A 25,899-nucleotide genomic window follows, 5' to 3' on the forward strand; every position below is an offset into this window, starting at 1 on the left:
ATACGTTATTTGTCCACTAAGTCTGTAACTACTTTGACTGTGAAGTATGCTTCATAATTCAAATGTTCAATCGGGATATCAACCATTGCTTACATCATGAACAGTTCTTATCAAGATAGCAAACGAACAACACTCTCATAGAGTTATATGTATCAATTTTTCCTATCTAACCTAACATTGTTAGCATATTTTTTATTAAAAACCATAGCATTTGTGTCTAGAAGTCAGAAGTCAACTCAAATTTAGGGCACAAATGACAGATAAGACCTATTTACTACATTTATCTACTGCATTCATTCAGAATACACAACAATTTTAAACACACAAACTAATTCATCATAACTTAATCAATTCGCAAACCAACTATACACAATCTAAAGGTTAGAGATCTTATTAAAGGTAGCAGAAGTAACAACATTCTCATAGAGCTGTTATATGTATCATTTTTATTTCCATCTAACCTAACATTTGTGTCTAAAATCAGAAGTTAACTTTAAATTAGGGCACCAATAACCGACCGACGAGTACTAATTACTTACTACATTTATCAAGTTAATCAATACACAATGTAAAGGTAACAACAGATCTACCAAAATGAAACTGTAAACCCTAAGATTTAGCTAATTTTGAACCTAATACCTGTAATTAGGTTACGTTCAGGCGGAATGGAAAGAGACTGGATACAGACTGAACATGGAGGATCAATGCTGAAGAAGCATCGGAATTTGAATATCCGTTCTTCTCCATATAAGCTTAAGCTGCTAATGCTGAAATGAGATGAAACTGGAGATCCGGAATGAGAGTATTGGGTGAACAACCGATCTTATTATTATTATTATTATTATTATTATTATTGAACACGTTAATTTTGTTGATTATTTATGATGATACGAAACAGGTTGGTATTTGACTAAATAAATAAATAAATAAATAAATAAACGTGAGGAACGTTTGTTTATATATTTTCTTAAGTATGATTTTCTTTGATTTGGTTGCTTTTTAAATTGGTATTGCTTTTTAAGGAAAGATTACCTGAATAGCCCTTTTGAAAAGAGGGAAACACAACAATAGCATGTGATATTTCGTTTTCCAAAAATAGTCATCAAAATCCAAGACATTGGGATTTTCCCCGTGAGGTTTCGTGGATCAATCATAAACTGTCATTTGTCAAGCCTTCCCACCTACCATGCGATTTTTCATCTCAAATCTGTCTTAAACGTTACTTTTCACATCAAATCTAACCTGACAAAAATCAGCTGTAACATGATGTTTCAACATGTTTTCGTCTTCAACGTGAGTTTTCAAATTTATGATTTTTAAGTTTTTTTGAAATTCATCTCCAAAGATGAATTTCGTCCTTTTAAAATAAATCATATTCATCATCTTCTTCGTTTTCTTCATCAAACTCCCACCATTTCCTCCGCCACCTAATGCTACTGGACACCACCACCATATCGATACTCTCAAACCAAACCCTCATCACCAACCAAACCCATGTCCCGGCAACCCGACACTACCGCACCCGACGTCGGCTCCTCACCTCACCACCGCACCCAAACATCAATGCCACATATATGCAATTCTTGGTCGAAAACAAGAACCACTATTTCAAACTCGCGATGTCGCCGACGCCATCTCCGGTGGTTACACAGTTATCCTCTCTTTCTTTTGGAACTTAATTTATGAACAAAAATTTAAATTCTCCTCAAAAACATATTTGAAGATGGTTTTGTATAACAAATCCAACTTTGACTACTGATTTGTTCATAAAATCAACGTATTCTGAAAAGGATTAGGTGAATGGGGTGCACATAAAGTATTTCTCCTCAAACTTCGTCTTGACAGTTGAATTTTAATCATAATTCGTCTCTGAAGTTGAAATTCATTTGAAATTCATCTTTGGAGATGAATTTCAAAAAAAACACAAAAATCAACTTTTTTTGAAAACTCACGTTGGAGACGAAAACAGGTTGAAACATTACGTTAAAGTTGGTTTTTATCATGTTAGATTTGATGTGAAAAGTAACGTTTAAGACGGATTTGAGATGAAAACTTACGTGGTAGGTGGGAATGCTTGACACAGCAGATTTTGATTGGTCCACGAAAACTCACGGGGAAAATCCCAATGTCATATGAAAGTTGTATTTCGAGGGCTATTTTTGGAAAACGAAATCTCACGGGCTATTTTTGTGTTTCTCTCTCTTCAAAAGGGTTATTTAGGTAATTTTTCCTTTTTTTAATGTAAAGAAAATATATAATTGCCTAGGTATTTTATACGAGTCGATCTTATGATAAAAAGATCATTGTTAGTTGGCCCAACCTAGTCGTATGAAGTCCTTATCTCTAATTTCAGGGAAAGTCAACCCATCAGAAGGCTCATCGGTGGTAAAACCTGAATGTCATCAGGATCGAACGGGAGATCACAAAGATCACCATCATCCTTCATTTAGCCACATGAATAATATATAAACATGGTTTCTTTATTACTCTATTAGTCACAGAATTTCCTTCATGCATAATAACGCTTCTTTATTCGTAATTATGTTTCTTCATGCGTAATTGCTTTTCCACATCTATAATAAGTGTTTTTCATGCGTAGTTTTTTTATCCATGTCTAATTAGTTTACCTCAATCATTTATATGTACTTTTGTGTATAATTTAGGTTCATAATTACAATTATAGCATCTCATGGATTAATGTACAATAAAGAGACATCGCACGATAAGGGATTATTGTACAATATACTTACTCATACTTTGTATAAATAAATGTTTCATGTTTCTAACTTTTTATTACGCCTCTATTTTACCAAATTAGTATATAACATGTGTCATCGAAAACTCGTTTGAAGGTTTTTGGAATATGATATCTTATCATAAAGAGTAAGATCAAAACCAATACTTAGAACAGTCGTTAATTCGTTTTCACGTAATGTACACTCAATTGAAATGAAGGGTTTGAAACCTCCCCGTAACATTTTCTTTTAATTCCTTGTCTTTTTAAACAAACATCTTTTTAAGTTCTTTTAGCTACTTTTTATATTTCTTTTGAGAGTTTTGAGGTCTTTTTTTGAAAAACAGTCCAATTTTTCTTCTATGGCGTATAAATGCAACAAAATTTTGGCCTCTCGTTCTTTTAGATTTTCGATTACCACAAATATTGCCTAGCAGTTTATGTACTGTCTAAACGGACTATGAATGTTATGAAATAACTTTCATTGTTGAGGAGATTTGTCTTCATTATCATAAAGTTTTTCTAAATACCTTTATATTTTTCATTGTCAATTAATTTTCAAATCTGTAAACACGATAACATACTGATTTAAGTAGTATCTTGACTCAAAAGTCACAAATTGACTCGTCCAGTAATCAAGTCAGGTTCAGGTTTGAGTCAAGGTGAACCTGTTGTAATAAAAAAAATGTCTCAGAGAAAACTGACATGGTACAAAATACACAAAACTATTCAACTGTCATCTCAGAAAGAGGAATACAGGTATTTCGCATAGTCGCTCTACAATAACCGAATCTACAAAAACTTCAATCTAGCTCTAGTAACTTCACCTTTTGAGATTCAAAACACGATGAAAAAGTCAAGCTCGTTTTACCTTTCAAGCCCATAACATTTCTTCAACCGAAGAGTTTTTGGAAATAACTGTTGGGCTTAGATTAACAGGTTTATAGTTGCAATGAGAAAACTAGATTACTCTTGCATCTTGCTGTTTTCAATGTTTGAATCGTCTTCATTAACAGATTCACCAGTGTTCACGCCATTGGTTTCCACTGTCTGCGTATCCTCATTGGTGTTATCCACGATGCTGTGAGTTTCAGTGTCCATTGGTTGTTCGCCACCTGGCAGGTTTTGTAAATCGGTTTCCCTGTCATCTTGCTCAGATGAAACATCTTGAGGATCATTTTGCTCATTTGGGCTTCCTGTTGAAGCGTTATGTCCCGAATGGTCTAAATACTGTTGGCTCATCATTCTTGCCTGATTGGAATACCAAAAACATGTTTAGCACATATGTTACATGTATTATTAACGAATAAAAAAGAAAAAAAAAACTATTTTTACTTATCCACATAATAAAAGGTACCTGATACACCTGATGCATTCTAAAGTTAACAATTCCAGCTATCTCCTCAATGCCACTCACAAAATGTGTGGGCCCCGTGTCGTCAAGAAGGCGATCAGTAATCGGTGCAATTTCATGCAAATTTAAAACAAGTTTGTCAGGCCTCTGAAGTAGACGCTGAAATGTCGGTTGCAGTTCATAACATTGTTCAAACAGCGACCGACGACAAAACACATAAAGTCCCAACCGAGCACGAGACATGGCCACGATTAATCTTCTAACATCACGAAGATGTCCCACAAATCGGGTCCTCACAAGTGACAGTAGAATGAAATCATTCTGTTGACCTTGAAACTTGTCAACTGTCGTCACCTGTAATCAGATCATTAAAACACAAACGTTAGACAAATCAAAACATACATCAAATTTCAAATGTCAGAATAACAACTAACCTTGTTTGGAAGGCCGATAAAATCATAGGGAGCACATCTTCGGTTAATAACATCGCGTATCAGAAGCTTTTGACCATTATAAGTTGTCAAAATGGATATTTTATTTGCAGGATATCCTAATAACCGCATATAGATATAAACACTAACAAGATATTCAGCTTCGCCTTCATTCTGATAGAACCAGGGAGATGGTGCGCTTTCACCTTTCCCATGATAATCAGGCACATCAATCAACTGATAATCATAACCGAATCCGGCATTAGCTTTATGAAAGAAAGGATTCTCTTTAACATAAGGAAGATCGCCTAAATCCCTATATCTCCAGTTATAAAGCTTGGCTAAACTCGGCCGGGCCCGACCTTCAGCATTTAGCTCAATATAAGGAATTCCCAACCTAACAAATCGTGTAAACAAACTTTGATCCATGTGGCTGTACTTTTGAAACGCCATATTCTTCACGACTGGTGGCAGTTGGTGGTGATCACCAATTAAGATGCACCGTTTAAGTCGAGCATACCCGTCTTCTTGTCTTTGAAGTAACATAGGAATAAATGTCTCGATTTCCAATATTTGTGCACTTTCTTCCATTAAAAGGTTGTCATATTTAAATCCCAATTGTAAAAAGTCCTTTCGCTTCAAAGCTGCATGAGTACACGTCATCGCCACGATCTTTGCTTGTTTTGTCATAAGATGATTAGCTCGGTCAACCGTTGACTTTAACAGTTCAAACGCTCGGCATTCTTCAAGCTCCTGGAACATGGTTTTAAGGTGACTAAAACAACCCTTAGCAGCCCGCATGTCATCCTCAAACGATTTCCCAGTAAAAACCGGTTGCGGGGTGTTGAAAAGAAATCGGTAAACGGAAACCGATCTTTAACATACGTAGGTTTATCTTGATTCTTATCACAATCGGCTAGAAACTGTTCCCAACGGGAGTACACATGTAGCAACCAAAAGTACCCAGCTGTCTCACAAGTGTAACCGACATCTTCCGGAAGCTGTAAAGATCTTGCTAGCCTTTCAACTTCACTTAATAGTTCCAGACGTCTCACGAGCATTGCGTTGACCCGACCTTGACGACTGAAGTCAAGATCGGTTGCGAGTTCTTGCTCACCTTGACCAAGTCGAAGAAGATAACGAGCCGGTACATCTCTCTGTCACAGTCAACAAATTCAACCCATGTAGATATAACAAACAAGCCTGAATGTAAATGTGAATATATTTTGTGAAACTTTACCTCCATTATTTTTTCAAAGAGGTCATTCAAAGCTTGATTTGAATGTGTGATTATTAATGTCCTTTGAGAGGGACAGTTGTGATAAAGAACGTTCAATATCTGAACAGCAGTATCAGTCTTCCCGGTACCAGGTGGACCCACTACCATTGTCAAACCTGGTTGTACACCAGAGACTATTGCCCCGACCTGCAGAAAATAATATTATAGCAAAGACATGATGATACAACATTTTATATACAATAAAGCATATAGATCAATATAGCTAGGCACACACCTGTGTGGGGGTGAATCTAACAGAATTCTGTTTTGGCTGATCTTGAGGATATGGACCGGGATCAGGAGGCCTGTATGCCTCAACAATTAGTTTTTCCTTCTCAGAAATATCCTGTGTGGCAGCATCCACTGAATCTGTGGTGGATTTCTCATTCCCAGAGAGAGCGTGAGAATTTCCCTTCAGATTTCTGGGAATATTAATCCGAAATGGAGGTCGTGGATTTAGGTTCTCTGTGCCATCTGGATTTGTAAACATCACCTGAAAATAAAGATTGCTTGGTTAAAAATTCTACAACACACTCAAAAATTGGACAAAAATAATCTTAACTATGAATATTTCAATTCATTTACTAGGACTGTAAACGAATCGAGCGTTCAGTGAACACCCTTAACTGTGAATATTTCAATTCAATTACTAGGCCTGTAAACGGATTGAACGTTCAGTGAACATGTCATGAACCGTCTGAAGATCATTCATCAATATATTCATCTGAAAATTTGACCCATTCCAACTTAGTCTGGTTCTAAGACTACTCCCTGAAAATAAAGATTGCTTAGTTAAAAATTCTACAACACACTAAAAAATTGGACAAAAATAACCTTAACTATGAATATTTCAATTCATTTACTAGGACTGTAAACGAATCGAGCGTTCAGTGAACACCCTTAACTGTGAATATTTCAATTCAGTTACTAGGCCTGTAAACGAATTGAACGTTCAGTGAACATGTCATGAACCGTCTGAAGATCATTCATCAATATATTCATCTAAAAATTTGACCCATTCCAACTTAGTCTGGTTCTAAGACTACTCCCATTGGGAGCAATTCAGTCGGTCGGTCGGGCAATTCACAATTGAAGTAAACTGAAAACCCAACATGTTCGGTCAACTGACCTTAAGTCGGTCGTTGGAATGTTGGATGAAGCAAATCACAACTTTCTTTTTTATATTATTTTGATTCTTTTGTCACTTGTTCAGTGACATTGATTTTGTATATATATTTTATATAGTAAAACATATCATCAAATGACCAAAATTCATAACTGAAAGTTATATGATAATTTAAACAAATAAATTCTAAAAAACTACACTAGGTTAATATAACTGAACGTACATAAAGATTAAAATTAGACAACAAACTATACTAAAACATAATCAATTTCAATTTGAACGGTCGTTCAACCAATCCGAATATAAGATGTGCTCGTCTTCATATGGCTCATAGTAAACCAACAATCTTGATATGTTTCTAACTCTGAACTAGGCATGTAATACTCTTCGTTATATATAGTCAGTCGTTATTCATAGTTTTCCTGTTACTTTGTAATACAATAAATCTAATCATAATATGTATTTATTTATTTAAAAAATTGATTCGGTTAGGTTGTGAATGAGAGTGAAAAATTAGGTTTGGTTGAGTTGTATAGGTGGAAGAGAGAGAAATTAGTTTTTTAATAAAAAGTTGTAATAAGTTGGGTTGTGAATGGGAGTAGTCTAATAACCTTTTAGGCCCAACATATCGTTCTACACGTTACTTTATAACTAGTTTTAGCTAAACTATATTTGTTTATCTATGCTCAGCTATGTTTGTTTGTTTGCGTTCTTATAATGTTAACAAACGAACATAAATGAACACGAACATGTTCATTTTCTTAACAAGTGAACACAAAGAAGAAAACCCTGTTCATTTAACTATTCATGTTCAATCATTTGTTCAGTTGAAGTTAAACGAGCGAGAACAAACATCGTGTTCGTGCAGTTCATTACAATTTACAAGCCTACCAATTAGCTATAAACAGGTCAGCTTCAGACTTACCTAAACAGCTATACTAACAAAATTACAATGCTTTCGTACTAAATTATTTGGTGTATAATATTTATCACATTAATTATTTATTAAAACCAAAGAGTGGATAAAGAAATGCATGCATGTGTCAGATCAGTCAACCGAACCCTTTGTGACCCAAACCAAAAAAACTACCCCTTTTGACCCGAACCCATGTTGTCCTACCCATTTGGCAACTGGAAACAAACCTGATAATCAGTAAAACATTCTCTAACATGATCAGCATCAAGAAAAGTATCTTTAAAATCAACAGTCTCCAGTAAATCAGGCATATTAGTCCATTGAGCAGCAGAAGGATTACCATATCCCAAAAACACATCATGCAACCAATCAGGAACAATACATGTTTCATTTATGAGATCTCTAATGGACTCTAAGATTGCCTTAAAATTATTCTCCTTCGGTTTCCTTCTCATCAAAATATTAAATGTACCATAAACATCCTCCGCGCCTTTCTCAGCAATATCAGTAACATCCATATGATATTGTGCAGCATCAAGTGCAACCGTCACAGTTCTTAGCTCACCTTTTGGTGGTTTCCATTCATCCCGTTTAATCCTTCCCGTGAAATCATTCATTAAACCGCCTTCTTCATCACGAATTTCAATAATTTCACATCCTCTCACAAATTGAAGACCGAGTTTTTGTGGGACCGATGCTTTTTCAGCCTCGTCAGCACTTAAGGGCTCAAAAGACGGACGGATACAAAGCAAAAAGAGAACATCATGTTCTTTTAACGCATTCCATTCGGATCTAATTTGTGCTCTGTAACTTGAAATGCTGAAAGTAACCGTTGCTGTTACAGATGCCGGTTTTACTTCACCAATGTTTGGTTGTTTTACTTCAGTGATTTTAAATTCTTTAATCGGTACAGCCATTCTTGACCAACCACGGAAAGCGGGTTGACCTTCGTTGTTATTGTAAGCGAGGAGATGTGGAACCGCTTCTTGAATGTCTTCACGGATTTCATAAGTCGATTCAAGACGGAAGAGATTAAAGTTTCTAAGAAGATAATCATGAAGTGTTAAAAACTGTAGATTTAGCTTTGGAAGTGCTAAACAACCTTCCCCTGAGTAATTAATGCTAGGGACGAGGCTTTCGTCCCACATTATCTGTTCGTTTGGATACAGTGGTAGAGCATTAATGGCTTCCTTTTGAGACTGCTGCTTTTCAAAAAAGGAGACCATGACTTCAATAAGAAAGTCAACTCTTTCGGTCCATGGGTCATTCTTTGAAACCAACTTAAGCTGCAATAAGATAAAAACAGCGTCAGACAAAACAGCAGGTTTTCCCTTAAAAAATTTATGAAAAGACAATAATACCCTAATCATACTTGGGCACAGAACATCACATAGTGAATATTGCAAATTATAGTCACAATAATCATATTTTAAAGTGGACAAACAGATTATATAATATAAATAATAATTTATATAATTTACTGACCTTATTGCAGACTAAGTCCCTCAATTCATCAGGAGAAAGTACAGATAATTTCTTTGAAAGATCAGCACGCTTATGTATCGCCCCAATGTTAGCAAGTGCAAGTTCTTTCAACTACAAGAAAAATTATGCTCATTTTTCAAAATTCTGAAAAAATAAGGCACCTGATACATGCATTCTTCACACGGATTAAAAATAGACATACCTTGGGTATCTTTTTAAATGAAAGTAGCTGGAAAGCCTGAATGAAGAACCTCATCATCTGTCATTTGTCTCCCTAAATTATCATCAATCTCAAAACCTTCATAGTACTGCAGCAAGTCAACCAGCTGTGCAAAAAGCTTCCCTTTTTTATGTCTATAAAGAACACTCAAATGGCATTTCGCAACCACCGCCACATCAGCGACAAGAGGTTTAAAGTATCTGAATCAAAGAAGAAAATTAATATTAAACAAATACATTATCAACTTTGTGAACGCGAGAAAATATTCAGAGTCAAATATGTCACCTCCTGGTTGGAAGCTGGCTCAAAAGGTCAATTAAGAACTCCATAAACCTCTCACAATACAAGATTGAAGCTTCATTAACTTTTTCAAATCCACGTACATTGGACCCTTCATCATCATCATAATAAAATACTCTAGAATCAAGTACCTGTGTATTAAAAACAAATAGAAGTTTGTCTAGCTTCCTGTACTGCACTTTTAATGATTCAATAATAAAAAACACTATATAGTTAAAACTTTAAATAAACATCACCTCTAGAAATTCATCAATGAGATTCCTCAAGAACTTCACTTCCAGCATTAGTGACATATCAAAAGATTCCCCTCGTTTCTTTGCCTCCTTGGCTTTTTTGGCAATTCTTTTCCATTTCTTGATCAAATCTGGATTAAGACAAAGCTCCATCTGAAAACAAACCAAAAGAGAATCACAAGTGTATCATGAATTCATGACAAATGAGCTTAATGAAAGAAGAATATGGTGCATGAATGTACCTGAAAACGACCATAGGATAGACTATGCCAGCAATGTAAACTTGCCAATTTCATGACTTTCTTGCTGACTACATCATCCTCTAAACTCTGTCACAAAAAGAAACCGAAAAGTGAGGCAATTATAATTTGTCCCAGACTCCCAGTGCAATAATCTAATATGACATTGACATTCATTATGCCAAATTTCTATCAAAATGGTATAGATGAGTTCTATATTTTACCTGGAAGGCATTAATCATGAAAAGTAGATAATTTGTCTTCTCTGCAATACTCAGGCTTCTTCCCTGCATTAAATATTCAAAGTCAGCCAGTAGTCTTGACACAACAGCTACCAAGAAAGCAAGTCACGATGTCACATACCTCCTTCAAGCAGAGAACCCTCTCAATAAACGCCTTAAACATATCTTTTCTATCATAAAAGCATATCCACACAGCAACATTCTCACGAAACTGCACATTTACAAAATAAAATATACTTAACACATAAGTTCAACATAAAGTGCACACAAACATTCTCGTTCACCTTATTACCGAGATTCAAACCCTAACCTTCCTTAATGACCAGTATCACTCTACCTTCTACCAAAAACTTCAAACGATATCACTCAACAAGAATACAAAAGCATATTCTCTACTCAATTGTTATTAAACCCTACAAGCAAGGTATTATATTTCGATATGACCTACAAGAGTTTTATGTTTATATTGCAGGCTAGTCAACTAGATTTGGTAGAGACTACCGAAAATTGTGCTTACATGAACTCCTTCACATTATTATGCATACAAAATTGAGTTCACTACTCATGGAAACTATAATTGTTATACAAACCTCAACAGCACAGCATTAAAACACCAAATTAGGACTGCAAGCAAGCCAAATGTTCGGCAAACTATTCGTGAATTGTTCATAGGGAAGTTCGTTAATGTTTGTCCGTATAATGAATGACCTATCATGAACAAAGAATTTTGTGCGGTTAACTAAATGAAAAAACACGAACAAAAGCCGTTTTCATTCAATTGTGTTCGCTTACATCCATTTATGTTTGTTCATTAACAATTTTAGTACCTAATGACTATTCTAATCTGATCATATACATTTAAGCGAAATTATTGGCTACAAAACAAAGATATATATGAATATTATGTAACTGATTCATACGTAAAATTTACATATGAATATGAATATTTAAAAAAAAAAACAACACACGACTTCGCAACCAAATGGAATCGTTGACACTAACCTTTTTCTTTTAACCAAATCAAAAAAACATTGTTTGCCTTCATTGGGTTCTTGAACCGTTCAAACAAGTTCATTTCCTTAACAAACACGAACTTTCATTCAGTTCGTAGTTATTAAAAACGTCCGCCCACTGCGCCTAGGTGCTATTTATAGGCGAGGCGCTCATTTCATGCCTCTAAATAGGAAAGGCGCAATTCTAGGGGCAATTTCCGGTTTTTTTGGTTTTTTTAAATTTCTATGATTTTTTTATTATTATTATTATTCACTAACTGAGTCATAATAATTACCTAAAAAAGGAGAATTTACTTAATTTAATTCAATCTATCTATATAATCTTCGAATATTCTAGATGATTAATGCTTATTGAATTTTGTTATTGTTTAAAAATTATTTTTAATTTGCTTTGCTGATTTCCCATTTTATGATTTATGTTTCCTGTTATATGGTTGAAGCTTTAAGTTTATTTCATTGTGCGTTTTTTTTCTCAGGCCCTCGCTTTTTTTGCGCCTTGCGCCTAGGCCCCACGCAAGGCCTGTGCGCCTAGCGCATTTGATAACTATGATTCAGTTAGCTGTTCATGAGCCAGTTCGGCTCATTCACGGTTCTACAGTATACACACAATTAAGCTCACTTCTCATGTAAACTATATTTATTCTACAAACCCTAGCACTACACATACAATTATTAATACAAATACCTTCTCATTAATCATAATAATCATATAACTAAAAAACACCAACAAGAACTTTGTAGCCGGACCAAGCAGTTGACACTAACCATTTTCAGTTAACCAAATCAAACAAAACACTGTTTGTCTTCATTTGTGTTCTTGAACCGTTCACAAACAAATTCATTTCCTTAATAAACTAACACAAACATAAATTTTCATTCGTTTAACTTTTCGTGAACCAATTCAGTTTATTCACAGTTCTACAGTATATACACAATTGAGTCCAATTCTCCTAGAAGGTTAGAATCTATAGTACAGCAATAATAAAAAACACCTAATTATAAAAACTACACATATAAATATATAACTAATAATATCACTACCTTCTCATTAATCATAAGAATCATGGACATAACATGCTCAAATGACGCCGTATCGGGATCGAAATTCGGCCAGAGATAATTCTCCAAATACTGACTCACTTCCAGAATCATGACTCTCTGCAACGGCACCGTCCGCCTCAATCCTCCATCCTCCTTCACCACCAACTCCGTCTCGTATATCTCCTTAACCAGATCCGCACTAAACGGAGGAAGCTTCTCGTTATTATCCGTAGTCGATTTAGACCAGTTCGCATTCGCAATTTGAGTCAGTCTGTCACGCTGGATTTCGCCTAGGGTTATGGAGCTTGGAACGGTTGTTTCCGGTTTGGATTCCGACGACCGTTCTGGTAGGTCGTTGCCGGTGACGGTGACGGGGTACTCGGCGACGCGGTGGCGCCGGAAGTCGAAGACTCCGGTGCCGTAGACTTTCGTCATGGTGTGTTAGGGTTTTGGAATTGGATGGATTTGGTGAAACCCTAGTTATACCCTGGTAGTGTGTCTGCTAGTGAGACTAATGAATGGAGTATTATTAAGTCGGTTTGAGATTTAAACGGGTCGACCCGGTTTAAAATTCTGAATAGGTTGTGTAGGAGGAGTGTTTATTGGATCCGATAACGGATTATTCGGTTTATTCTGTTCGGGTTATTTGGATTTGAAATTTTTAGAATTACCCAAATCTGATCCAACCTGAATCTGTCTGAATTTAGTTGAGATCAGATTCAGATAAAATTTGAATAATCTGAAAGTAAACGAGTAATTTGAATAACAAAATGTTTCTATTTTTTGGTCCATAACATTTTGTACATGTTTTAAACCACTATAAATATAAAAAACAGAAAATACAAATTAGTCTTGAGCATAAATTCAAAGTTCAAACAATAGTCTACTATAAACATACAAAACATAAAAATACCAGTAAATACATGTTATTTATTTGGATTAAACGTATATCGAATAATTCAAACAATCCAAATTTTTAAGAATTCCATATGCGAATCCGATTCGAATCCGGATTCGCTATTCGGATAGATCCAATCGGAACATTCAAATAGCAATTCAAAATGATTTATTTGGGTTTCGGTTTTGGTTCGGATTTCATTATCGTGAACACCCCTAGTTGTGTATTTACATGCAGTCTGTTATAATTACCGTCTTAATTATTTTTATTAATGTGAAATAATGATTTTGAAATGAAAGAAAGTAAATGGGTTTAAATCAACCCGAACCTTGTTGGTTTGGTTTGTCGTTTTTAGAAGAAAAATTACAAATTTTGTCCTTTTGAATTACATAGATTATGAAATGGGTCATTTATCAAAAATAGTTTCACTATTTGTCATTTATTTGGATGTTTGGCATGGTTTTTGTCCTTTAAGCTAACGCCCGTTAACTTATACCGTTAAACAGCCCCATGTGCATAAAATGTGATGGGCATAATAGTCTTTTCCCCTGCCCTCCTCTTTCCACAACCAAGTCACTGCTTCTTCTTCATCTTCTTGTTCTTCAACCTTTACTTCAGCTCAAACTCCATTATTTACCTCTTAATTACACCAACAATAGACTCAATTCCACCTTCAATTTCATTCTCAGACCTTAAACCACACTCCAACACATAACCCAAAACCCTAACCACACCATGACCATCATCCACCACTCAGTCTCACCCGTTCTCATACGTCACGACCACACTTTCCCCAAACCCACCACCAAAACTTTCCAATTTTACCCTCACCGGCCACCCGTACTCTGCAATTCAAACTCCATCACCAAACCCACAACCTCCAGATCCAGAACCCGCTCCAAGCCCAAACCCAAACACCGTCGAGAAAGGCAAATACAGTTACGAAGTCGAGAGCCTCCTCAACAAACTTTCCGGCCTCCCGGTTCCGGTGGGTTATCGACTGTTTGATTTGGTTCGATAACAAACCTAGGGTTTCGACGTCTGTAATTGTTTTTCTTCTTTGAGTTTGATTGAACAGTTGATACTCTCCTGTTTATCATAATCACAATTCACAACACAACTTTATCCCTTCCGGTGAAACCCTAATCGGACAAACCGCATCCGACAACACCTTCCGTTTTGAGTTCCGACCACCACCACACACCTCCCTTCAGGCCACCACCACACAACCTCCTTTCCTATCAAACCCTAGATCCAGGTGTGCACTTCAGTTCGTCATTACCCTCCTGAACGAGCCGCCATAACAGAGATCAATTTATTACGCCGGATAAACGAGTTGAAGATTTGGATATGACCGGAGATGGAGATGAAGGTTCATGACAGAAGATGATTGTTGAACAGTGCTGATTGTTGTAGTTTATAAGGAATTTGATTTAGATCTTTCAAGATCCATGTTATTGTTATAAAAAAATGTTATGTTTCTAATGTTCAGATCTAGATCTATAATATGTTGGTTTAATCAAACAATATTAAAAAATATGTATTATTTAGTTTTTTTATTACAGGACAAAAGACTATTATGTCCATCAAATTTTATGCACATGGGGCTGTTTAACGGTATAAGTTAACGGCGTTAGCTTAAAGGACAAAAACCATGGCAAACATCCAAATAAAGGACAAAGAGTGAAACTATTTTTGATAAAGGACCCATTCCATAATTTATGTAATTCAAAAGGACAAAATTTGTAGTTTTTTCTTTTTAGAATAATGTATTTAAAGAATCAAATAGAGTTTTGTAAAAACTATAAAATTGTAGTTTGTGATGCGTGTTTCGTGTAAGATGTAAGAAGACGAAGTATAGAAAAGTATAATTTAAGAATAATGAATTGAAAGTAATAAGTAAAAGGGATTCATCATAAAAAATGATAATTTTTATCACTATAACAACATATAAAGTATGAAATAACTTATTGTTAGGGCACGGAAATTTGACACTGTGGATACGTTATCCTGACATATGTCTGGATCAGTTATCCTTAGCATGTATTCCAGATCATATCAGGATCAAGGATCCTCAGTACTTATTACTAATTAGTGGTTCTCATGTGTAGTCTTGTATTTAGCAGGTGTAACGGTTAGAAGACTCAGTCTATCCACTAACTCGCAGTCAAGAAGATATGGAACGTGGTCAAATGGCTGTAACACGTTTAGTGGGGATAATGGCGGATATAGGACTTCTTGTTGGGTCATAAATAATTGAGTACTGAGGATATGTTATTCTTGAAGATGTGTCTGGATCAATTATCCTTCCGAATAGCTCCAGAGCTATGTCAGGATCATGGATCCTCGGTAATTGGTGTTGTTAACGGTTGTTTCTTATATGAAGGTTGATATTTATCAAGTGCTATGACTCTAAGACTTATTCCACCGGATATCTTGCTATTGGACTTGTCAAACACGTGGTCAAAGTCGTGGATGAAGATAGTGGGAAGATGGCGGATTTATATGACTAGTTTGTTAGTTATTATTCTTGTTAAATATTGAGTTCTATGATCAAATTAGGGCACACTCACATACACAGATACACACAGCCACATTTATTGACGACTGATAATCATAAACACTCTTTCAAGAACTCTCTTCATACACACATTTAGCTACTTTGTAATCTTTGATCATAAACTCGACCCTTGTAACCCGATTTTTACATTAATAAAGTGGTAGACGATTTGTCATCACCCGGGTTTTTTTTCTTTTGATCTAAACAATATCAAGGGTTTTTCCTCGCAACAAATCATGGTGTTCATCTCTATTTCGTTCATATATTTGATGTTATCATTTTAGCACTAAACCTCACATAACAGTTTTGGATACATTATCCTTAGTAGATTTTTATCCAAAACACTTATTTTATCATTTATAATATATCTTTTAGGTTTTAATACGAGATAGAATCAAAGACTAATGTAATCATTATTTAGTTTCTTGGTTATGGCCAGTATCATCTGGAATAGTTTGAATTCTAAGAAAATAATTATATAATGAGGATTGAAGAAGTTGGGTGAAAATAGATTTTTTTAAAAGACGAATTAACAAATCTATCAATAAACTTTAAAAGTTCATTAAAGTCATAATTTATCAACAAATTTATTGGATGTTAAAAACCATTGGATGGATTATTTTTTATTGATATTGAATGAATTTTTCACTTATTGGATGTTAAAAACCATTGGATGGATTATTTTTTATTTTTTATTTGATGGTCTGGTCAAGAGATTATTTATGGTTAAACTCTTCACAACTTATTAATGTATATAAACATTTTGGTATGAATAGTTTATCAGTATGGGCATAGATGTTTTTATTTGGACATCTTGTTTGGGCAACTGGATTTATGTTTTTAATTTCCTAGCATGGATATTAGCATGACTTGATTGAAACTTTAGTATGGGCTCATGAACGCACACATTTGGCCAATTTGATTCGTTAGAGAGATAAACATGTTGCACTTTCCATTGTACAAGCAATATTGGTGGGATTAACCCTCATTTGTTTTGATGAAGAAGAGATCCACCTTTTTATCTTATATTTCTACATCTAGGATTCAACTTGTATCATGGATACTGATAGGAGCTTAACGAGTATGGAAAAATAAAGTTTGATTCAGAGGGAAAGGAAGAGGCAAAAATTGGAACAGAAATATCATTTGATTCATCAATCCTCAAAAAAAAAAAGAAATAACAAACGTTCGATCGTTGAGTGATAAATGAGAAATTTATGGAAAGTTACAATCCCCACCGCGGAATAGTGCACCTACACGGCTTCATCTACGTTGTTTTTCAACTAGAAGGCCAAGAGCTAACTACCGAGACTTTGGACTATCCGGACACATACTTCGTGAAATGGTTCATGCATGTTTGTTGTCAGGGGCAACAAGATCGAGTTGGTAAGGATTAAAATCTATATTTATTTCATTTCTATGATCGATTATCATAGACGGCCTCTTTACCATTTTGTTTAAATAGGCTATTCTATTTGTACAGATACGGTAGAGGGGCGCATTCAATCCTTGCTTTATATATCGAAACTGAGTCAGTTAGCTAATAATATGTTGTGTGTATGTAAAATAAATTTGTTGATAAATTATGGCTTTAATGAACTTTTAAAGTTAATTAATAAATTTGTTAATTACTCTTTTAAAAAATCTATTTCCACCCAACTTCTTCAATCCTCACCTATAACATTTATGTTAAAAAAGTTGATGGGTTGTAACATTTATGTTGAAAAAGTTGATGGGTTGTAACAAAGTAAAACATGAAGTGTAGTAGAGTGATAAAGATTGTGACATTCGTCAATTTCGGGTCTCGTTTGTATTCGTTTTTGTATTCGTTTATCATGTAAACCGACCCATTTTGTAAACCAAAGCTTATGATATAATCAAAATGATAGATTTTATGTTACAATATTGTTTTACACTTGTTGGGTCTTGAAAACATTCTTTTTGGTCCTTAAAACTCTTTAAAAATGACTTAAACCAAACTTTGGGGACCATTATTGTCATTTACCAAAAACTTGTTTGACCATTTCAACCATCACATGCATCTTTACCCTATTTGTATGAACCATACTCTTACCATTATAAAAGCAAGGCTCCATTCACCATTTAGGTTGTTCATCTTCTCCAAATCTCTCTCAAATCCAAGTATTCATCTTCAACATTTTGTTATTTTGATTTCTTAAGGTCAACTAACTATAGTCTTTCATTTTAACTTGTTCATCTAATATTAATAACACTTGAATATGGTACAACATATATATAATACACACCCCTTGTTTCCTTTATTTGTTACTTCACCGACTCCGGTTGGTTAAGTTTCGAATGTCATAGGGCAAGGCTTCATGGAGGACTTCGTGTTCTTGATATATATTTACACACACATAACTTATTATACATATCACTTATGACTAACTTCTAACCCTTTTTAGTTTGTTCATCTTATTTACAAGTTCCATTGTGTGGGTTTGTATAAGACTAACCTCGGTTTAACCGAAACTAGTCCAAACCGGAAACCGAACTTTTGTTTACTAGTTTTGTTAAAATAGTTGTTTAAACATGTTTATTGCTAGATTTGAGTTTCAAAAATCATTTTTACAAATTATTTGATATTAAGCATGTGGAATCCATCTATGAACTCGTTGGGAGATGGAAATCGAACTAAACCGAAACTTTTGCTTAAAAGACTTGTAGTTAACTTTTTAGTTGTAAAAATTTAAGTTTTCTTCATTTATAAACCAATATACAAGTTCTATGATATTTGGGCATGTAGAAACCATCTATGAACTATTTGTGAGATGGAGACCGAACCAAACCGAACTATACCGACTTTTACTCGCTTAAGACACACAAGTGTGTTTTTAGCTATCAAGACTTGTATATTTCTTTAAAAATAGTTTACAAACTGATTTTAATTATTTTCTTAAGTACTTGGAATTGTTGGATCCAACTTGATCTCATCACATAGTTTGGACCGACAAAACCGAACACTCGCTTAACGTGCGTTGTTAGTTCTAAACAATAGATCTACATACTTGGTTAAGTGTTAGTATATTTTAATGAGCTATCTCATAATAATTAATATGTTGGAAAGTTGACTTTTGGTTTGACCATTTGTCAAGACCCGAATCGACAACCCGAACACTCGTTAAAAACCCGTTTTAGTATCTTTGTCCCAAAGGAACTTGCATTTTAGCATTTTTCCCACCTTATTACTTAACATTGGTTAAGTAAATATTAAAGTTAGATACTTTAACCCGGTTTCGAGCAAACTTACATTTTTAAAGTATTGTTATTATAAATTCTTAAATAGTTACATTTTAAACCTTGAACTTTAATTGTTTACTTTTTGCAACAATTATTTTATTTAAAGAACTTCAAGACAACCATTCTAAATCCAAGATTTTATTGTCATTTAGGCTTTGCTCGTTAAACTTCATCCATCCGGTTATTCATCTTTTACCGATCAAGTTTTATACTTGAACGTGAGTAACTTCATACCCCGTATTCTATCTTTTGTTTTGGGGTGACATTTCATACTTATTCAAATCAAATGCTTTATACTTGTGTCTTAAACCACAAACGTTGTTGTATACTTTACTTGACTAATTGCTCGATTTGGTGTTCTATGCTTATATGCCTATGTGTTTATCGCTTTCGTTTGGTGGAATCTATAAATCCTAGACTACTTGGCATCCCCTTGTAGCAAGGTGTCGTTAACGTAATGCAATTAACGATATTCTATTAAATCCTAGACTACTTGGCAATCCCTTGTAGCTAGGTGGCGCTAACGTAATTCTATTAGCGATTGTCAATTTATCCAAGTTTATAGCTATTATTTATGGTTTTGTATACTAGTTTTGTGGCTTTTCATACTATATATCTATTGTTCAAACTTATGAATTGCTCACCAACCTTTGTGTTGACAACTTTATTTTATGAAATGTTACAGGTTTGCATCTAGGTTGATTATGAAGTTCGGTGAAGAAAATGACACAAATACTGTTAGGATATTAGCAAAAATGAACAATATTTGATTTGTTATATTTTGTTGTATTTGACTTATGAATATTTGGTTATGTGACATTTTCGATGTTGTGAAATGAAATGAGTTTGTTAAATATTGTCGCTTTAAATAGTGTCATGCGCTTATGGGCAATCGTTACACCTCGGCATGTTCCGCCGCCTTTGATCGGGGTGTGACAAAGATGAAGGCTTCCGATAAAATAAGATTAAAATGTATTTACCTGCTAGAGTCATCATGGGATTCAATAAATTATTTCATTTTCAATTTATTTTAAGTATTAAATTTCAGTCACATTACCATAACTTTACTTATTATTAAACAATTACTATTAAATTTGCAACATGCTTATCTTAGTAGACACGATATTCGTTTGCCCTATTAGGTAAAACAAGTTGTTTTGTTTTCCTCAGCCATGAGCATGTTTTCCTCAATGAACTAGTGACCATAGTTATCAAAAGCGCTCGCCTAGTGTGTCTAGGCGCAATTTTCAGGCGAGGTGGAACCATACCGCCTTGCACCATCAAATGCTACTTTTGCTAACTTTTCGGCCAAAAATGACTTACTGATAACTTTTCCGTTTGGATTCCTACCAGTTTCTCGGATTTCTGCAAATTACTGCCAAATTCCGTCTAAAAACATATACGTGGTTACATCACCAGAGAGCAGAAGTTAAAGAGGAGGGAAAGAAGAAGATGATAAAACGAAAAAAAAGGACTTTGCTTAAAAAGTTACTAAAAATGTTCAACTATAAAAGAATTCATTTTTCTTTCAAAATATTTTAAATTATTATAGCAAGTACACAATTATATATGTTTATATGTTAATATTTCTTTTACACAAATTATCTTAAAAAGGTTTAATTTTATTTTGAAACTAGTTAAAGGATTTTAATATTTAAGTATATCAGTTCTATAAATATATTTAGAAAGTAATATTAACTTTATATACTTGCAATATAAATTTGTTATTTTTTTCAAAGCATAATATATTTAAAATGTTATTTTTTAATTTAAGTGTGCATTGCGCCTAGGCCCCAGACAAGGCCTATGCGCCTTGAGTGCGTCTAACACCTTTGATAACTATACTAGTGACATACTGGAAAATTAGTAGGCTTTGTTTTTGTTTCTAGTAGAATCCGCCATCAGGTCTTTGACCCGACTTTAACCTTTAGAAGACCCGAATTTAACCACCCAAATTCGAAACTTCGAAGTGGGACGTCATCGCGGCTGAGGCTGACATTAGAGTCTGGCCACAACCATGTCGGTTTGGCTTCGTAACTTCGTCATTTATGCTCACATAAGCATAAGCATACCATAAAACACAGTTATAAAATATGGAAACAACTCTTGACTGTCTACATAATATCAAAGCTGTCATTAGGCAGTATAACAGTATTGTAAAGTTTAACATCTCTATTGAAAAATCATAATGCTGGAAAAAGCATTAGTAGGTCAATATATCATATAAATCTATAATATGCCTAAAAAACAAACTTCCCTCAATCAAATATCCTCTCACCGGTTGAAAATAATAAAAACACGAACGAACTCAAAATGCAAAGCAAACCCGGGATAAAGAACACCATCCTCCAACTATCCGGGCTAGAAAGATCCGAATCCGTAGCTTTAGAAGCTTCTAAAAGCTGACCTGTCAATCCGACCCCAATAATACCCGCTAAAGTACCAGCTGTATTAGACACCCCCATCACAATTCCAGCATAACGAGGCGCGATATCCATATGATTCACTGCAAACCCGGCTCTCCCGAGTGCCAGAAACCCGAGAGCCAATGAAGAACAAAGCACCACACCGTCGGGTGTTCTAAAATGAGGAATTGCAATTAATGCGAAAGAGGACACTAAAAACCCGACGGTGTTTAAAACCTTTCTCGTTAGTGTGACTGACATTATTCTTTTGGTTATCACATGATCGGCGATCACCCCGCCAATATTTGAAAATATAAACATGTTTAAATACGGAACCATTTTAGACGAACCCATTTCTTGAAGGCTCGACCCGAGACCTAACTCAAAGTACGTCGGCAGCCAGTTCATTAACACGTATAACGCGTAATGAAACGTGAAATTGTTAGCAACAATAGCCCACACGGGTAAGCTAAAAAAGATTCTCTTCCACGGGATTTGACTTTTGTCGGTTTTCGCCCTTTGACTTGGACCGTCTTTGACCGGTAGCAACGACTCACCGAACCCAGATGCAGCGGCTTTTGGATGCTGCGAGCGTGGCGGGTCAGTAGCGAACTTAAACCATAACAAGGACCACATACCGCCTAACCCCGCTTCGGCTAGAAACACAGATTGTGGGCCTTGAAACTTAACCAAACTAGGTAACAAAAGCATGCCCATGGCTGCACCTAAGTACATTCCAGACGTGGTTAACGAAACGGATCTTGACCGTTCATGTGGTGGGACCCACTGAGCTAAAACAGTATGAATAGACGGGAAAATGAAGCCTTGCGCGACTCCAACAAGTAACCGGGCGATTATTAAGGTAATGACTCGGTTTGGGTCAAGTGGGACCAAAGCACAAGTTAAGGACCATAATATAAACGAGAAAAGTAAGACCCGTCTACCGCCTATTTTTTGAGCCACCCAACCACCAGGTACTTGTGATAACGCATAACCGTAATAGAATGTTGAAAGTATTGTGCCTTTGCTTGATTGACTTACGTTTTCAGCATCAGCAGCAACTGTGTATGCGATTGAGAAACCGACACGTTCAATGTAGCATACTGAGGTGCAAATGAAGGTTAAAATGACGATTAAATAGCGTGTTGGAAACGTTGCAAAGCCCATTTTCGTAATCATTTCTTGATGTAAGTTCATATGTTACTAGAATCTATACTCATTTCATGTCAAGCAATACGACATACGATGCACCTGCACAAATATATCATTCACATATTAATCTTTTCTCTTAGTAAGTGTCCAAATTTTATATTTTGTGTTTCTTGTAGACCTGTAAATGAAGCGAATGAACACGAACAAGGTCATGTTCGTGTTCGTTCATTTAACTTTAAACAAACACAAACAGTTAATCGAACAAATATTTCTGTTCATGTACTTTCGTTTAAAAGATGAACATGTCCGTGTTTGTTTGTGTTCGTTCGTTAAAAATCGTTTAAAAGATGAACATGTCCGTGTTTGTTTGTGTTCGTTTGTTAAAAATCTAAACAAACATGAACAAAAACGAATATAAATGAACAAGAATAAGATACTAGGGGCTTAGTCTAATATATAAATTACAAATAATATTTAACTATCTACTACATATTTGAACGAACGTAAAATAACGAACATAAACGAACGTAAAAAGCGAACATAAATGAACAAACGAAGCGTGTGTATCATTCGTTTATTAGCCGAGCGGTTCACAAACATTTCACCGAACGTTCGGAGTTTTTCGAGTTAAAAATGTTAACTTTTAACTTAAACAACTACAAAACCAATCACTTCTAATCCCCCCCCCCTCTTTCAATTAAGCCAACAATATCCAAATTAACAACTATTTTATAAGTTCAACAGTAAAAATGTAATTGCATTCTGGTTAACCGTTTAATAATAACCAAATTAACATGAAACAATAACAAATTAAACTCTCCATCTAAAATTGGAAAATGTTTAATATTTAACCTAATTTATCAAAAACAGCTAAAACCCATTACATATAACAACAACAGCTATACAATCACAAGTATCGTGACGGCGGTTAAAACCGTAACTAACGGATCGGGTTACCTTAAACTGGATGTCGGAAATTGGGTTTTAGTGCAGATCGGAGGTTTATAATTGTGGGAATGGTGGAGAATTTATTGATTAATGAATTGGATTAGTGAGAAGTGGGAATTGGGGGTAGAAAGAAATGATTTTGACAAAGGGGTTTTGTGTGTTTGTGTTTAGAGTTAGATGATGATGGTGATAATGGAAGTAGTCAAAGAGTGAAAGTCAACTTTTGGATCTAAAGCAGTAGTACTGGTACAATACATGTGTGGGTTTGCCACGTCACTTGTCTGTATTATACAAAAATAACACCATCCACAACAAATTTCGTTCTTTAAACCATCTCTATGGTCCCCGGTGGTACGTCAGAGTCACGTGGGTATTGGTGCGGGGGTTTCGAAACCCCTTTAATTTTTTATTTTTTTATATAAAACTAAAAAACCAACAACTTTGTTAAACTTAAAATATAATAAAATTCAAACTTAACTAAACTAAAAAACATAAAAAAACATACAAATAGAAAAAAAAATAAAACTAATATTCGGCGTCCGAGTCCTCGTTTGCGTATTTTGCTATTATCCTTGCTTTTTTTTTTCCTCCAAAAACGCCCGCGTGGCCGGATCTAAAAACGCCCGCCAACACCGCTTCCTCATCGTCTTCCCACTCTTTCCTGTCAAACTTTTCGGTGGGTGTTTGATCGGCATCAACTTTCTTTTTATGGCTTCGTCTGCGACGAACTTGCTGTTCGTCTACTTGGGTTTCGAGAACTTGGGTTTCGAGTATTGGGGTTTGGGGTGGCGGAGGCATAAACGACATAAACGGAAAACGTTGTCCGGTTGGAGGCATTACGGGTATATTCCGGTTGGCATAGAAAGGGTTGGTAGGATCATTGTTGTTTGCGAGCATACTAGCCCACCATATTTGAGTCGGATCCCACGGGTTTGGGTTCGTGTTTGTGCTTTGGTTCGGGTTTGAGCTCGAGCTCGTGTTCGGGTTTGAGCTCGAGCTTGTGAAATTTGAGAAAGGATCCATGGTAGAGAGTGAAATTTGGTATTTGAGGGTTTATTTGAGTGAAATTTGGTATTTATTTTAGTAAAAATTGATAAAATGGGTTGATATTTATAAATAAAATAGTTAGTTTTTTTTAAACTAGCTGTTATATGAACGTTGGAGGGGGAGACCCACCAAAATTCAATGGAGCGCGCCGGTTGTTCTGTTGCCCGATTCATCACCGCCCGTCGTCCGTTGGCGCCCCACGGCGGTGTTCGACGCCCACGTCTCCCAAAAAGCTCCCCAAGGGCGGCCAATAGCACATGATCTTAGTAATTGATCTAGGTGGCAATGAGCGAATTCACAGTAAATGTCTTACTAAACTTTTAGATACTTCGTAAACGGGTTAATATGGAAATCATACAGAGATATACTAAAATTAATATCAGATTAAACAAAGATATTATTTATATTTAAGAAATAATCTTATAGTAAAATAAAATAAGCAAGTCATGGGTTTTACCAAACCCAAATAGCTTTTAAATCAGGTTATAACATCTCATTTATTTTTGAAACATTTTAATTATCAAATCCTAAATATATTATTAATCTCCTAACAATAACAAAAATAAAATCCAAAAAATTAAATTATATAAATATTATAGACGAATAATGTAAAACAACTTCGTAATTTTATCATTTAAAACTTTTATATAGTTTTATAAAAATTGTTTCTAGTTTAGTGGATATCCCCCAATAGTGCACCACCACCGCCACACATCGGATACCACAATCGTTACCCACCATCACTGTCGCCGCCAACGGTCATTTCTGCCACCCACCACTTCCCCCCACATCACCACCACCACCACCTCGAGTCACCACCAATTTTATTTTATTCTTTTGTCTAACAAACAACACAAATTAATGATTCATTCAATTTCCACATGTAAACCAAACAAGACAATGGAATGGTAACGATCCATTCCATTCCTACATTCATTCCCCCGTCCATTGTATTACCCATACCAAACATACACTAACTCCTGCTAGTTATTCCACAACACACGGTCTTATTTCT

At 35.1% G+C, this 25,899-nt stretch overlaps 1 protein-coding gene and 1 pseudogene across 2 annotated transcripts; both read right to left on the reverse strand.

The window, feature by feature from the left end:
* Positions 1-3,470: 3,470 nt before the first annotated feature.
* Positions 3,471-13,101, reverse strand: LOC143618314 (uncharacterized; annotated as a pseudogene). Its single transcript, XR_013150984.1, has 14 exons — positions 12,614-13,101; positions 10,681-10,770; positions 10,542-10,604; positions 10,321-10,407; positions 10,082-10,231; positions 9,831-9,976; positions 9,528-9,745; positions 9,326-9,436; positions 8,068-9,126; positions 6,034-6,291; positions 5,760-5,945; positions 4,523-5,676; positions 4,092-4,442; positions 3,471-3,985 (listed from the first exon to the last, which is right to left on the reverse strand). The product of XR_013150984.1 is annotated as an uncharacterized LOC143618314 (transcript).
* Positions 13,102-21,331: 8,230 nt separating this feature from the next.
* LOC143618315 (putative anion transporter 5) lies at positions 21,332-23,080 on the reverse strand. Its single transcript, XM_077090579.1, has one exon. It carries the CDS (start codon positions 22,932-22,934, stop codon positions 21,591-21,593), a length of 1,344 nt encoding a protein of 447 aa, XP_076946694.1. The 5' UTR covers positions 22,935-23,080; the 3' UTR covers positions 21,332-21,590.
* Positions 23,081-25,899: the final 2,819 nt, after the last annotated feature.

This window comes from Bidens hawaiensis, unplaced genomic scaffold, assembly GCF_021521415.1.
Source record: "Bidens hawaiensis isolate Kalapana, Puna unplaced genomic scaffold, B.hawaiensis_p1.1 tig00069002_1, whole genome shotgun sequence".
NCBI classification, from domain to species: Eukaryota; Viridiplantae; Streptophyta; class Magnoliopsida; order Asterales; family Asteraceae; genus Bidens; species Bidens hawaiensis.

Coding starts and splice junctions, on each gene's coding strand:
- LOC143618315 (XM_077090579.1), bottom strand. CDS start 22,934: ATGAACTTACATCAAGAAATGATTACGAAAATGGGCTTTGCAACGTTT.